This window comes from Lindgomyces ingoldianus (genome assembly GCF_010093535.1).
Source record: "Lindgomyces ingoldianus strain ATCC 200398 unplaced genomic scaffold BDR25scaffold_38, whole genome shotgun sequence".
NCBI lineage: Eukaryota > Fungi > Ascomycota > Dothideomycetes > Pleosporales > Lindgomycetaceae > Lindgomyces > Lindgomyces ingoldianus.
Window position 1 is genome coordinate 482,141 of NW_022985199.1, and position 14,376 is coordinate 496,516.

Here is a 14,376-nt window from a genome sequence, read left to right on the forward strand (position 1 = left end):
GCCTCTGTCCCCTTCCTCGGAATTAAGGTCCACCGAAGGTGTTTAGATCAGGCGTTATCGCTCCCCCGTCGAAACCACTCATCGAAAGCTCAGCTTCCCCTATTCCGTCTAAGTTCTTCGTCGACTAATTTTCTACCATGATATCTACTCCTAAGCATGTTGGTTGGAAGCGCACAAATCGGAGATTGCATATTCCCCGAATGCAATGATGTATATATTGGCATCAATCACTCAAGCCTCTACCACCCATATATGCGGGATGTCGTTCTGGTAGGTCACAGCCATAGCATCTTAGATTAGAGAAAATCTCACCAAAGCCTCAGCAACCGTGGCGAAGATTGTGGGATATGGCTTTAGGCCTTCAGACCCGGGTCGATTGGGCGGTCCAGATTTGAGATTGGTGACGGTGCTATTCTTGGTAGATTTCTTTTTCGGAGGGGGAGTGGGGTTGAGAAGGGCGAAGTCTTCCAGTCTCAGGAACTTTTCCTAGAGCACAGCACTACACTTACAATATCCATGTTTTTCGCCCTTTCATTTTACCATCTCGTATTATGCCATCATTTTGCAGCTTTCCCTTTGCAGCAATCCTCACCACAATATCAAATCACAGCATAGCCATGACAATGACCATAACCCATCGCTAATCAACTCAAGGGTCCCGGGGATATAGCATATCCCCTCCCTCACATCCCCCGCAGGTGACCTCCCCTAGTGGCATGGGCTTATATGATCAGCGCCTCTTCCACACCTTAGCGCCGTCGATCCCAAGATCTGCCATGAAGCGACTCGCCAAACTGGTCAGTTTTAGAATCGACTTGTCCGGATTTGGAAGAAGGAGGTGGAGCGTCTCAACGAAATCTAAGTACGCCCGCGTCTCGGGTCTCCGATTTAGAAATACCAATACAGAGTACTGAAGGGAGGTTGTGTGGCTGATTCTTGAGTCAAGATTCTCTCACAATAGTTCATGCAACTCGCTCCTTTTCTGGCATCGGCTGATCTTTGTCTAACCTTCGTCCCTTAGGTCCTTCCCGATCTTCCATCGACTGCACTGAGGACTACAGGTGTTGAACGATACGCATTGCCATTTTCTCTTCAGTAAGGATTACGTCTTTAGTATCAACAAGGGCAGAGCTCTCAATACCTCCTTCCCGTGAACTTGGAGGGCCTCCTCTTCCTGGCTATCCTACCTCGATCCTGTAGACATTCAATTGGGAGATCCCTGTTTCTTATTACTATGACGCCGATCTTTCTCGTAGCTTCATCGACTCGGAAGCTCTGAATGCATATTTTAAACTCGCTTTTGAGCTGGCGTGCTATGCTTGTGTTGGAACGTCATTCTAACATGAGGAATGTAGAAAGGGAGATGTTTGTGCAAGGGGTTCCTATGTTGTAGAACATGATACCAAGCCATTGTCTCGGGGTACTCTTGGTCGATACCCCTGCCTCAGTTCCGAGTGAATGACCTCACCAACTTCTCTCTTCTTACCTTGTTGTCTCAGTTGTCCCGCTTCATACTTTGGTAGGGTAGATTTTTCTTTCATTGCTCAATAACCATCTGCAGGCGCATTTCTCTCTTCCACTTCTTCCTCTGCTTTGCTACCACAACTTGACCCAAGGTGATCCCGCAAAACCACCCCCAAGCCATCTCGCGCCCATTCCAACGCTACGGGAATAATCGTGACAGACGCAAGGGCCTCCCCACGATTCACCAGACCCCTCGACCAAAACCCACCAGCGAGCTTTCGATACTCTCTAACGACGTAATCCATGCGGGCATGCCTCTCAATATGCATTCGCCGGAGCTCAATGCAACTGCACCTGAATAGCTGCATCATACAACTTATTTGCATCCTCAAAAACTTCACCAATCGGCTCTTTCTCCCTCAGAACCTTCAACGCCGACTCAGACCCATTTCCGATGGCTCGCGACATTGCCTGGAATTTGAGAAATTCAAGTGGTAGTTAAAGTCCTCCATCAACGTACGCACTTGGCGGAAACCTTCTCGGGTGTTCAGCAACTCGGCTTCGTTAGACGAACCGGAGGCGAGAAGACTGATGGTGGCATGCTCCCACCATTCATTGCTTTTGGAGTGTGGTAGCCGACTGTGGTGGAGCAGAGTTTGTTGAAGGATTGGGAATTAGTTGAGCCATCGACCTAGAGGACAAGGTGGCGGGGATGGGGTCTTGGTGGTAGGTTTGGTGAATAAATTTGAGGCAGTGGGTTTTTGATCGGCGGTGGTGTCCTGGGGAAATAGATATAGATATCCGAGGCATTGAGAGTTGAGGAATCGCTGGGATTGTGGTCGGGGGTGCACGATTCGTCCCATCGAGTGTTATATATATGGTGCTGTTATCCTGTATGGGGGTTGCGTATTCGATTGTGTTTTGGACAAATGAAAAGAGAAGCAAGAAGAGAGGCCAAGGAGATCCTTTTAAATACCTGAATGCACTCTTTCTGCAGATTCGGAGTCAGAGGTAGGCACACTAGAGTAAGGTACGCTGGATGTAGAACCATGACTTGCTGTCAAATGTTATTCTGATTAGAATCACCCGCCTTGCCAACTCGAGATAAAGGTGATTGCATCGTCAATGAAGTCGATTCATTAAAATATGCTTAGAGGAAGGGGTAGGTGCCTGTGTATATCCCTACTTAAAAAACAAGAAGTCAACCTTGCACCATTTCAGATAACCAACTCAGTCTCAGTCGCCGGCCTCCAGAGACCAGCTCAACCTCCTCTTATCTTCTCGGTGAGCAGTCCTTCAAGCAAGCGCACCCATAGGATCCCACAACTCCAACATCTTCGGTTTCTGCTCAAGCACCTTTCGAATTGTAGAACTCACGACCGATGGATCAACGACAGCCTGATAGACAAACTCATCCATCCACGCATCGCTCATCACGAAGTAGCCCTTATCTCCGACTTTGTCACTCCAACTATTCTCTACCCTCCATCTCACGCTCTTGCCGTCAACGACGTGCACAGCCGTCAGCACCATGGCATGGGTCATTTGGCTCTCTCCCGTCATCAATCTTTCCGCTTTCTTCATTCCTAGTTTAACGTTGAATCCGAGCTCATATTCGAATAGGTTCGTGTCCATGATACCCTTAGCTGAGTCGGAGTACTTCCCGACGTCTGAACCAAAGAAGACGGGAAATCCCCGCTGGAGCATCGAAATGCAAGCCTTCTTCATCGTGGTCATGTCCACGTTGACGTAAGTCACCGGCCGGCCCTCGTAGACATTTCCAAGGCGCTTGACGCTGAGGAGGCGGTTGTAGGCATTGCGAGGATCGTTCACAAGCGAGAAGAGGGAGTGGATGTCTGTGCCGCTTAATGCCCGTATCGTCCTGCTATCTGAGAGTTCCTTTGCAAAGGCAGTTGGGCTTGTGCGGATGGTGCAGAGATTTTCATCACGGTCGTAGAATTCCCAGGTGAATGCTTTGTCGGGAGCTGGTGGGGGGCCAAGCATAAGGGTGAGGATGAGGTGGATCTCGCGAAGCATTTTCTCTTTGGCGGCGGCGATTGAGGACTTGAGTACGGATGGATCGGTCGTCGAAGCACTGGAAGCCAGAGATCGCAGGCGGATTGCGTCCTCTCGGAGCTTAGTAGTAATCAGCCGGTCCATGACCGAGGAGTTGAGGGCGTTGTAGGAGTCTGGGTACAGGGTTTGAGGCACTAAACCATACTTCTGTACCAGGTTCGCTACCATGTCCCATTGCCCGCCATCTCCAACAGGACTTGCAAGGAGTGCTTGCACGATCCGGCTATCGATATCCTCAGAGGCAGTGTCCAGGATGTTTTCTAGGAAGTAGTTCGCCTTCTCGATCTTATCCCAGTAAAATAGGTACGACTGCGAGAGCTGGAAGGACGAAAGGCGGTGCTTCTTCATGATAGCGACCCGGAAGACATTGGTCGATGCGAAAAGCCAACACCTTCCCGAAGAGGCCTGATTCGTGATTGGCGAACCCTCGAGTGGGATCTTAATATTGAAGTTCTGGGTGTCTGCGATGGCAGCAGAGCGGGATGATAGGACCGCATTTGCAGGGTTAGAGCTGAGTGCTGCCAGAGCAAGGCGATTCTGAGCTGAAACATTAGTATATAGTTGCCGCATGTCAGCCTGGATGTTGCACGTGCCTTGGGGTCTTCCATGAGCTCCTTCTCCCATTCCTCGATAGTAGTTGCTGACACATCTTGCTTGTGTGATACAATGGGGGTGTATGTAGGGGCTTTGAATTCAGTCAGTCGTCAGATCAAGACCCCAAGGCTTCCAAAGCCACTGCACATACGAGCGTCGCCGTCAACGTAGACATAGTCCTTATCAACAACACGGCTATCGTTCTTCATCTGGAGTGCTTGAAGCCGCTCCACAAGCTTCTCCTGTATGGCGACATCGGACACTTTTGACTGTGAGGAACCCATAGCGGTGGAGATTGCTGAGTGGACTACGCTCCTAAGGTGTTGTAGTAGAGGAAAGGTGGAAAGCTGCCTTCTGTGTCAGTGCAACCATTAAGGTGTCCCGTGTCCCCGCAGTGGTCGATGCTTATCGCCGGCAAGCTGGCCGCGTGAACAAGGGGTCGACGCATGGGACCCGCTAGTCCGCATACGGATAAACTCCTGTGGCTGGGGATCGCGTTCAGCCTCGCAATTCTGGGGGCTGGGTGAGCGTTCCTTCATGTTTCAGGCCTCTGATTGGGCTTCTCCCACGGACTTCCACAACATCTGATGTCACGGTTCCCATTCCTGATGGCAGAATCTTGCTTATCCCCCTAAAAAACAAACTACGGATCCTATACATGAGGGAATATTGCTGTTCATTATCCACCTGATCATGAAAGTTGGTTGCCAAGGTGCTATTTGGGGTTTCGCATCTGGGAAATGAGTCCCTGAATATGCATGTATGTTGCCGCATCTCCATTTCACTCGCAAGCCGCTCGTGTTTCGCACTCCATCGGCTTCGCCCCGTTCGCCCAGGCGCCTATTGCTTTTCCACCTGAGTATAAAATCTCCTGGAGCCTCCTTGCGCAAGCCTCCTCTCCTCCACTTTTGCTGCGTGCTTTGTTCAGTCCGTCATACTTCATCCCCCTTTCCACCACTCACGCCCCAGCCTCGTCCCTTGATTCAATCACCGTAATAACACTGATTCACAACAATCCAACATGGCTGGACAACCCGTGATATGGAAGAAGCGAATTCTGATCCCTTTCTGGATTATTCGTATTGTTCTCATGCTGTTTATTATAGTAGTTTACGGGTTAGCGTTGAAGGTCCTGGCCGATGACCCAGACAAGAGCGCTCCGGCAATTGGGTTAGTTTTCATCCTCCGCTCGAAGCAGCGATTTCCTAACCCTATAAACTAGTATTGTTGTAGTTTTCATGCTCCTGATTATCGCAGTCCTTCTCATGGACATTCTGGCCATCCTCCTCTTCATGCGCGATGCCTTGAATCCTAAGACTTTCCTCATAATGAATGTCGTACAAACCACCTTCTGGGCGGCTGTGTTGCTTTTGGATGTGGTCGCTATCGCTCGCGGAGCTAGCGCCGTCGGAATTGGATTCACTGTCTTCGTTCTGTAAGTCCTAGCGCGTAGCGTTCGTTAAGCCTGATCAGTTCTGACAAGCACCAGCTTCACTTTTGTCGCCCTCCTCATCTACGCTAGCATTGGCTACCACCGACAGCGGAAGATGGCCCAGCGTGGCAACTACGCCCCTGCTCACAACCCCGCTGCTCCCGCTCCCGCAGCCGCTCCGGCATACAACGCACCTCCGTATGGCAACGCACCCCCGTATCAACAAAACACCGCCTATTATTCTCAGACAGGTCATCCGGTTGAGCTTCATTCGCACACTCAGCCCCAGGGCGCAGCTTCGGATTATTACGCACATCCGGTCAAGCCTGCTCAGATGGTGTGATCGAGAAGTATTTTAGGGACCAAGACCTAGAGCAAGGCTGAGAACAGTGTACACTACCATCATGAGATTATATCCGCCTAAGTCCTAATGTGTGACTATTGGCTACCCATGATTGGGCTTGAAAAGGAGGGACCGTCCCAGCAAAGGAGTGAATTCGAATTTGAATACGCGGCGCTAGGCACCACGCATTGGCAGGTTGGGAATGATGAAGAATGTCAGATCCACGATTTTTCGAGGGATGCAGCGGTCCCTGATGCACGGAACCAAGCCATCATAGAAATCAAACCATTTTCCTAGTACAATATCTGTTCGTGAATGGCTAATTGCAGAGACTTCACATTAGACAAATGTAACGGTATGATATTCGTATCAGTCTTCAACATTCTCTCTCTTTTCGTTGTTTCATTACTTTCCCAGTATAAAAGTCAGACGCATCAGGGAGCGTCAAAGCGCCGTTGGGTGTGTTCTAAGTTTGATCTGGAAATTACTCCACATGCCTAGGTACTAAACACTCAAGCATTCCCAGAAATGAGGGCTGAGAGAAGACCAATTGGGATGAGAATGATCGTCCTTGATATCAAGTTTTCTCCGCATCCAAATCCCTACCTTCCCATCCCCTCTTGATTTTGTCAGCCTGTTCCCTTCCCCGCAGTACGTCACGATCGGATCACCGAGGTCGAGTCATGAAACAAAAAATACTAAGACACCATATTATGCTACTAGTTTGGTAACATGTCCCACATAGTCCCAACTCACTATCTGTCTTCGCTTTCTCCACATTCCTAAAGCACTGAAATTTCATCCAACATGTCAAACCAACAACTGGTCGAATCCCGCGGCATTTACCATGGCCTCCCCGTCTACCCATCTGCCCTTAAAGGCTTCACTGCCATTATCACAGGCGCCAATGGCATCTCTGGGTATTACATGCTGCGCGTTCTCGCCCAAGACCCCGAACGTTGGACCAAAATCTACTGTCTCTCTCGGCGACCCCCTGCTATTCCCTCCGGACTACCAAAAAACGCCGAGCACATTGCCCTAGACTTCCTCCAATCACCCTCAGAAATCGCCGCCATATTAAAAGAAAAAGGCGTAACAGCCGACTACGTATTTTTCTACAGTTACATCCAAGTCCCGCCCAAAGAAGGCATGGGTCTCTGGTCCAACGCTTCGGAAATGTGCCGAGTAAACCTCTCTCTGCTCCAAAATTTCCTTGAAGCCCTGCCCCAAGCCTCCATCACCCCTAAACGCATTATGCTACAAACCGGCGCGAAGAATTACGGCATCCATCTCGGTCCCGCCGCCACTCCCCAGGAAGAAACCGCGCCGCGTGTGACGCTCGAACCGAATTTCTACTACCCGCAAGAAGACTTCCTATGGAAGTTCTGTGCAGAGCATAATATTGGCTGGAACGTCTGCATGCCGTCCTTTATTCTAGGTGCCGTCCCAGACGCCGCTATGAACCTTGTTTTCCCACTCGGGGTCTTCGCAGCCGTACACGCCCACCTCGCCATCCCGCTCGATTTCCCCGCGGACCTACAGAGCTGGGAGGCGACGCACGTAGGCAGCTCGTCGATGTTGAATGGGTATTTGGAGGAATGGGCGGTTTTAACGGACGGGGCAAGGAATCAGAAGCTCAATGCTGCGGATAGCAGTCCGTTTACTTGGGGGAACTTTTGGCCGAAGTTTGCGGGTTGGTATGGGGTGCAGTGGAGTGGGCCGGATATGGATGAGGGCGTTTATACGAAGGTGACGAGTCGGTTTGATCCGCCGCCAAGAGGGTATGCGTGCTCCAGCAGTTTTGTTTTTGTGTGTGAGCGTTTTGGAGATGTGTTTACCCATATCATCTGTAACGCATGCTGCTGGTGAGTGGAGAGGATAAAGCGAGTGAAGTTAACGATAGCTCTACAGGTTCGGTCCCCCGAAAACCTTCCGCATAAAATATACCCTCACAAAATGGGCGCGTCAACACTCGGTGCAAAAGGCCTGGTCCGAACTCATCCAAAAGCACAACCTCCAGGCCAGCAAACTAGAAGATATGGACATTGACCGCATCTTCTCCTTCACTGATAGCTCGCTGATCGGCGGTACGCTTGACCTAAGTATGAACAAAGCACGGAAAATGGGTTGGCATGGATTCGTCGACACAAATGATTGCATTAAAGAGGTCTTGGAAGAGTTCTCTGATCTGAAATTGTTACCACCACTGCCGACGTGATGGAATGATCCGGGTCAAGGAGACGGAGCAAGGTATTTGCTTGCCTCTAACGATCTTCGGATATTTTATGAATAGCTAGCTAATCAAGCTATATATTTGTTCTCAAGCTCAAGCTCTACAAACACTTGCGTTACCATGCCAGCAACGATGTACCATATATTAGAGCCTTTCCAAGAGCTAATCCAGTTTTTAAGCGCTAAGGGGGCGGAAGATGACGGCGTCCGACTCATTTCCCAAAAGAAGCGTCGCCTTACATACTCCACTGCCATATCCCTTTCCAGTTCCCTGGGATGTCCTACACCCTTGAGCTTCTGCATACTCAAAGCCAGACCATTTGATTCAAGCCAATCATCAGAGGGATGTAAAGAGCTCCTGAACCCAGCTTTGAAGCCCACGAGAGGTCCCTCACCATGCGAGACATCTAGATTCACGGTGGCGAAGTAAGTGTGAACTTCTCCCACGCCCAAGCGTGGAATTGATGGCGACCCGTCGTCTACCTTGATGCGACAGCCGCCGAGCGGGGCGAGATTAATAGTCACATTCGAAAGCTCGTCGACTGGATCATGGTGACGAGCGTTGTTAAAGAGCGAAGCGATGGCATGGTCGCACGCTCTGCCACACATGGCGCTCTCCCGAGAACCGCCGGTGTTGAACGCTCGCATTGCTGGATTAAGGTGGTGGAAGCGGAAATGCTGATATGTTTTGAACAACTTATCGCAGGTAGCCGAACCTGGAGATAGGAGAATGATATGTCTTCGACCCCTACCTGGGTTCTTGTGGGCCTTTACAATAGAAGAGAGCGTTCTATGAAGGGTTCCCTCCGGTCGCGAACGTTCATAGAATTGAATCTCCTTGAGCTTGTCGCGGAGGACAGATTCTTTGACAGGTTGAAGCGGATAAAGCTCATTGGGAAAAAATGCCTCTTTATCTTGAGAGTTGGTTTTATGCGTCGTAAACAGTCCGATCTGGTCTGTATGGCGTGTATGTTTCAAAGCTCCTAGCATGGTCATTTTCGCTTGTTGAAGGCAAGATTCAGAAACATAGTAACTCGATGTAAGTCAGCCCTACTATCGTTTATCTGAAATACCGTATAAAGACTTACGCATTGTCGATTACAAATATAATATCAATTCCATCATAGGGAAGGACATGTGGATTATGAAGAACAGCTTCAATCTCGACTGCAATCTTGAACGATGCAGTATTGCCTTTGATTTGCAGTATATCAACATCAGGGAATATCCTTACCTCAAGGCTAGTGGTAGACGGCAGGTGGGTTGCTTCGGCGGTAGGGACTTTCTTCTCTGGTTGCTGGAGTTTAAAATGACTGCATGAATTGTCTAGGGTTGAGGAGACTACGGAGGCCGTCGGTGTTGTTCTCGATCTACATCACTGTTAGGAAACGCCATTGTATAGTCGCTTGAGAGGAGACGAGAGTTTCAAGCGTCGCTTGATATATAGCCAACTCACGCCTCATTGCAGCTCGCGAAGGTCCCCCCTGAACTACCCATCGTGAGAGTTGCAGCTGAAGCACCGATTGTGAATGTTTCGGTTGATGGTTGATCAGATGCGAATACCTTATCCGGATGGGCTTGGGGGTCTCGTCCTCGCCGTTGGAAGATCGACGGGCGCCGTCGTGCGGGTAATCGATTAGTGGCAACACCCTCCGATACGACTCGTTTCGGCGGTTCTGTGTCGTGTGTTCGCGAACAGCGATGCCTGAAGATGCTCATGCGTGAGGGTTGACGCTTTACTTGCTTGGGAGTCCCCTGAAGAACAATTTCCCTTTCAATCTCTTCTCGAATCTCTTCAAGGGCGAGCTTTGCGGCAGAGCTCTCCAATGTGGTTGAGCTATCATGTCGTCTATCCACGCGGCTCCACGTCACAGGCGATTCACTCAGTTCCGGTGTCGATGGACGAGTATGGGGTGAGCCGAAAGACGAGCCGAAGTATCGACCCACGCTTGAACTAAGACCATCTCGTTTCAATCCGTTTTGACTCATTACTCGAGATGGCCAGAATGAGGTTGGTCTGAGGTTGGATTCAAGATCCTGGGAAGAGGGTTGTCGTTGTCTGGTAGCTGCGGATGATGGGAGTGGACTCGGTTCAAAGTTCGAGCCGGTATCTTGCGAGCTGGATAAACTCTGGTTCGCGCCCCCCGAGGTCGGAATATACTTATAATGAAAGGCTGGGCCAAGTCCCTGCGACATAGATGTGCTTTGGCTTGTCGTTCTTGAACCCGACGCCCAAGCATCTCTGGCTGATGATCCAGACATGGTCGACTGGCTGCAGCGAGTTTTTCGAATTCTCAATGGTTCAAAGCTGGGCGTGCGACTAAGTGGGAGAGTGTGCAGATCCCATGAAAAGCCGGCTCCACTTGGGACGGACTGTTGCTGGAAAGTGAGTTCGAGCAAGCTATCCGGAGAGGTATCCCAACCGGTACTTGAGATATCTTCGAGCGCTTGAGCGACGGCGAACCTGATACTTTCGACAGAAGAAGTCCGCTCTGCGCGGCGGCGATTTAAAACCGCACGCTGGTGCCTTTTCCTAATCCTAAGAGGTGAAGGGATTAGAGAAGTGTGATGACTTAGTGTGACACCATTCGTCGTCCAAGCCATGACTGGACGCCAGGTAAATGCACTTGTATGCGAGAGTTGCCTCCTTTCCAGGATGGAGGACGAGCGCAAAGCCGTGGAGTGGAATTGAAGAAGGGCCACGGTGACGATAAACTTAAGACGATGCGTTGAGTGTTGTAGATGCTTAACGCTGAAGAGGCTGAGAGGTACGCTCCTCCAATGCTTGCGGGTATCAATGGTTGTGCAATGCGGACTGGGGATAATGGATTTCGGACGGGATGGTGCATTGAAATCAGCGCAAGGAGACAGAAACGTTGGAATAAGCAAAAGAATCCGTTAGACCTCTCACTCGGGCGCTCCTGCAAGTTGTCCGAGGAATGCTTTCTCTAAATATTGCTAGTCCTTCACTCGGAAAGCCGTAACTACTTATTTAAGACTCTGGAAAGTCCTTAAAAGTCAAATGCCAGCATTTGCCTGGGTTTCCCATTCCAAGTGGAAAGTTTCAGGGTATCATAGTATCACGCTTTTGAACATCCTGCACGTTTGACCGTACGCTATGTCTCAGCAGCTCTCGCAATCACCGACTCCAAGTGTCTCTTCATTCTCTCCATGTTCTCGTCATCTGCATCACGAAACCGAATCTTACCACTATTAGTACTACGTTTCGTGGAGAGCGAGCAATCAAAGCATACCATCTCATCTCCTGCCGTGCTGCCACCAAACAGTACGGGTTCTGACAGGCTCGCCCTGACAGCTTTCCTGACACGCTCTTCCCAAACTCCTTCCCAATTCCATGCTCCGGGCCGACGATTCCTCCCTAACGTAGAACTGTCGGGTGCCCCGGCCGTAGTGCTGATTTGGGAGTCTAAAGTGGGAGAGTTCGGCGATGGCGAGCGATGAGGTTGTAGGATTGCTGCACGGTACGTCCGCCATGCATGAAATGCGCCTGGGTTCGCTGCAGCTTCTGGCGGTATTGAGTCTAGAACCATTTCGTCGCAAAAGGTCGAACGCATGTACTCCAGCACTCTGGTAATGGATACTTCTTTCTCGGGTGCAGCGGCAATCGAGTGAAGCTCTGCAGCACTCGTTGGCAACTCCTTGGATTCGGCGGGGACGGGCGTGTGGCTGCGGGCGGGGCTGCCCACACCAGATCCGCTAGCATTACGAGAACTCACTGCAGACTTCCGAGCACGCCCGAACCACTGTGGGAAGCCGTGATGAAGGCTAAATCCTCCGGGTGGTAACCTCTCCTCATCGGTCGCACTGACCGTGTCCGTATCCGACGATCCAGTGGTGTACGTGTAGGTGGTGAGTGGCGTGAGAAGCGGATGAAAGACATCGGTGGAGAAAGTCACTAGCGGAGGCAGTGTAGGATAGCTGGGCGGGAAGGATATTTGGAAACGCAGAACCGCAGGAGCGTAGGGACCTGTTGTAGTGTGAACATTTGGGCAATGTGGACACTGTAGCTTGATCCTGGTGGGTTGTAGTGGAAGCGTTGAGCCGCAAGACTAACCCGCATCCCGCGGGAAACGTCTCCTCCAAGCAATCTGCTAAAGAAGACAAGTACCTTTTCGTACGAACATGACTCCCACCCACAGCGTAGGGTCTCCCGGCGTGATGGTCACGAAAACGCCCTCGAGCTGTGCAGCGTGGAGGCTGGAGCTGCCCAGTGTTAGACTGGAATGTCAAGTCTGCGCGCCGCGACCTACAATTCGACGAGCAGGTGTTGCTTGCGAAATGACAGGAGGGTCGGAGAAGGACTGGGAAGAGGCATATTGTGGGTGTTGGCGATCTGTAGACACGGATGGAGGACCTCGCGATGGATGTCACGAAGAGAGCTCATCTGTTTCAGGACTTGCGCTAAGCCATCTTCGGTCGCCATATATATGACGCAGGATGCACCGCCATGGTCCTTTACCCCACAACACCACAACGCCACCGGAATTATCTGAGGTGAGAAGATACGGGAAACAATCGGAATGCCTGGAAGCCTGATATTTAACGACGTGGCAACATGGCAGTGGTGAGAAGGACAGCTGGAGGACGACGCGATTCGGAGATCCGCACTTATTGACCTGGGCTTTCTTGTCACATGCAGAAATCCTGTGTAACACGACAAGAATCGATCAAAGTCGATCCGAACCGCTCTTTACTGGTGACGCCCGCCTGTTTGCAGCGCTGCTCCCCGGGATCAGGTTCTGCCGCAGCAAGGCCACCCGCAGAAGCTGGTCAGCAAAGTACTTATCCGTCATCGCAAAGAGGCTCCTTCGTGGCCTGGCTATCGTGCAATTGCGGCTGGAGGCACGCTTGCGCATTAAGTGCGGTCTGACAAGTGAAAATATCTATTGTACAGACAGAGTGTTGGTCTCTCTCGCTTATGGCAAGGATTCGCTACCTCTGATCTGATTATTATCGCGTCTGTTGTGATGCTCAGCCCGTACCGATCAGATACATATTCCATGCTGACGGGATTCATAGAGGCGAGGTGCAGGACAGGCTTCTGTTGCGATTTTGCTGCGAGAACTCACAATGCCGTCTAGCTCGCTGCGGTGCAACATCCAGAAAATTGAAATGCGCTGGCTCCAGTCACGATGAAACAGGCATCCTGACAACATGCTCGGCGCGGAGGACGGCGCGGAGGCGCGGAGGGCGCACTTCACGTGGACGTAAAGGTGTGACGTTCGAATTGAGGTGAGCAGAAGATGCATCGGAGAATCTGAACCATAATGCCGGGTCAGCCGTCTGAGGTCACCTGCGTGCACTCCAACGCGGGCAATTCGTTTCTGCAACCCCATCTCACATCCTCGAAGTCGGTCGACAGGCCAGGGGTTGCTTCTTCTGAGAAACCCCCGGGCCCAGTGCCAGTGCCCAGCGTCCGCTTGCACAGCCTTTCTCGGAGACTGCGCGCGCAGGCGAGGCGAGCCAAAGCGAGCGCAGACCCGCAGTAGTGCAACGCGTCTCCTATCGGAGCATTCAATTGAGCAATCAGACTGGCAGGACCGCTGGCCTGGCGTCGCAGTTTCGAGTCCAGAAGCCACTAAGAAGGATGGATGTCTCAAGAGCTTCTCCTAACCCCTGCTCATCTTGTCAATCTCGCGTGGGAAATGCAAGCCACATCCTGACCAATTACTGCCCGCCCCAGCCTTATGTCGACTGTGCTTCACCGCCGCAACGCATCCTGCTCCACCTGTGCCAATGTGCGTCGAAACGGCCGCCATGCTTGCCGTTTTCTGCTCAGCGCCGCGCAACTGGCAAACTCTCATCCACGCCGTCCTGCAACAGCTCAGCGGGCGACACGCGACGGAACCGGAAGAGCGTCAGCTGATAGTCGTTGGGCTGCTGATGACTGATGACAGGGACGAGAGCTGGATTTTCTGTCCGCAGGACTCGCCCGAGGCGCGAGGATGCCGCCATATCCTCTTTGGGCGCCTCGAGACTCAGTGCCAGGTTTGGAGCCCATGACAAGGTCGTGTTGGAGCTGCGGATTCGCTGACATTGGACAAGCCGGGAGAGTAGTACGTGGAGAAGTCTAATATTACCCTCCCCCCAGCCCAGGCGTGGAGCGCGCAGGGAGCAGGAGTGAGAGGACACGAAACGACTTGCATCATCCTACACTCCGGCTGATGGAGCTCGCGAGTCGCGCCCTGGGCCGCTGGAGACGGCGTCGGTGACC

At 51.4% G+C, this 14,376-nt stretch overlaps 5 protein-coding genes across 5 annotated transcripts; 2 read left to right on the top strand and 3 right to left on the bottom strand.

The window, feature by feature from the left end:
- Positions 1–2,594: 2,594 nt before the first annotated feature.
- Positions 2,595–4,511, bottom strand: BDR25DRAFT_336972 (bleomycin hydrolase). The gene is made up of 3 exons (XM_033693149.1): positions 4,286–4,511; positions 4,134–4,225; positions 2,595–4,077 (listed from the first exon to the last, which is right to left on the bottom strand). Exons 1-3 carry the CDS (start codon positions 4,416–4,418, stop codon positions 2,761–2,763), a joined length of 1,542 nt encoding a protein of 513 aa, XP_033542419.1. The 5' UTR covers positions 4,419–4,511; the 3' UTR covers positions 2,595–2,760.
- A 335-nt stretch (positions 4,512–4,846) lies between these two features.
- Positions 4,847–6,198, top strand: BDR25DRAFT_270225 (uncharacterized protein). The gene is made up of 3 exons (XM_033687196.1): positions 4,847–5,304; positions 5,357–5,569; positions 5,624–6,198. The coding sequence occupies exons 1-3, from the start codon at positions 5,156–5,158 to the stop codon at positions 5,907–5,909; spliced, it is 648 nt and encodes a 215-aa protein (XP_033542420.1). The 5' UTR covers positions 4,847–5,155; the 3' UTR covers positions 5,910–6,198.
- A 458-nt stretch (positions 6,199–6,656) lies between these two features.
- Positions 6,657–8,127, top strand: BDR25DRAFT_378759 (NAD dependent epimerase/dehydratase family protein-like protein; the record flags this gene model as incomplete). Its single annotated transcript, XM_033697570.1, has 2 exons — positions 6,657–7,696; positions 7,821–8,127. Exons 1-2 carry the CDS (start codon positions 6,717–6,719, stop codon positions 8,125–8,127), a joined length of 1,287 nt encoding a protein of 428 aa, XP_033542421.1. The 5' UTR covers positions 6,657–6,716.
- A 13-nt stretch (positions 8,128–8,140) lies between these two features.
- Positions 8,141–10,745, bottom strand: BDR25DRAFT_378761 (uncharacterized protein; the record flags this gene model as incomplete). The annotated part of the gene is made up of 5 exons (XM_033697571.1): positions 8,141–8,857; positions 8,894–9,174; positions 9,230–9,315; positions 9,376–9,454; positions 9,598–10,745. 5 exons carry the CDS (start codon positions 10,743–10,745, stop codon positions 8,211–8,213), a joined length of 2,241 nt encoding a protein of 746 aa, XP_033542422.1. The 3' UTR covers positions 8,141–8,210.
- A 317-nt stretch (positions 10,746–11,062) lies between these two features.
- Positions 11,063–12,491, bottom strand: BDR25DRAFT_346100 (uncharacterized protein). The gene is made up of 4 exons (XM_033694117.1): positions 12,413–12,491; positions 12,271–12,365; positions 11,396–12,129; positions 11,063–11,344 (listed from the first exon to the last, which is right to left on the bottom strand). The coding sequence occupies exons 1-4, from the start codon at positions 12,475–12,477 to the stop codon at positions 11,258–11,260; spliced, it is 981 nt and encodes a 326-aa protein (XP_033542423.1). The 5' UTR covers positions 12,478–12,491; the 3' UTR covers positions 11,063–11,257.
- Positions 12,492–14,376: the final 1,885 nt, after the last annotated feature.

What these genes read in the sequence shown, in the direction of transcription:
- BDR25DRAFT_336972 (XM_033693149.1), bottom strand. Translation starts at nt 4,418, where the DNA reads ATGGGTTCCTCACAGTCAAAAGTGTCCGATGTCGCCATACAGGAGAAG. An exon ending in CTACGTTGACGGCGACGCTC is followed by an intron (nt 4,226 to 4,285) that starts GTATGTGCAGTG and finishes CTGAATTCAAAG; the next exon opens with CCCCTACATACACCCCCATT. An exon ending in AGCTCATGGAAGACCCCAAG is followed by an intron (nt 4,078 to 4,133) that starts GCACGTGCAACA and finishes GTTTCAGCTCAG; the next exon opens with AATCGCCTTGCTCTGGCAGC.
- BDR25DRAFT_270225 (XM_033687196.1), top strand. Translation starts at nt 5,156, where the DNA reads ATGGCTGGACAACCCGTGATATGGAAGAAGCGAATTCTGATCCCTTTC. An exon ending in AAGAGCGCTCCGGCAATTGG is followed by an intron (nt 5,305 to 5,356) that starts GTTAGTTTTCAT and finishes CCTATAAACTAG; the next exon opens with TATTGTTGTAGTTTTCATGC. An exon ending in GGATTCACTGTCTTCGTTCT is followed by an intron (nt 5,570 to 5,623) that starts GTAAGTCCTAGC and finishes GACAAGCACCAG; the next exon opens with CTTCACTTTTGTCGCCCTCC.
- BDR25DRAFT_346100 (XM_033694117.1), bottom strand. Translation starts at nt 12,477, where the DNA reads ATGCCTCTTCCCAGTCCTTCTCCGACCCTCCTGTCATTTCGCAAGCAA. An exon ending in AGTCATGTTCGTACGAAAAG is followed by an intron (nt 12,130 to 12,270) that starts GTACTTGTCTTC and finishes ACACTACAACAG; the next exon opens with GTCCCTACGCTCCTGCGGTT. An exon ending in GCACGGCAGGAGATGAGATG is followed by an intron (nt 11,345 to 11,395) that starts GTATGCTTTGAT and finishes AATAGTGGTAAG; the next exon opens with ATTCGGTTTCGTGATGCAGA.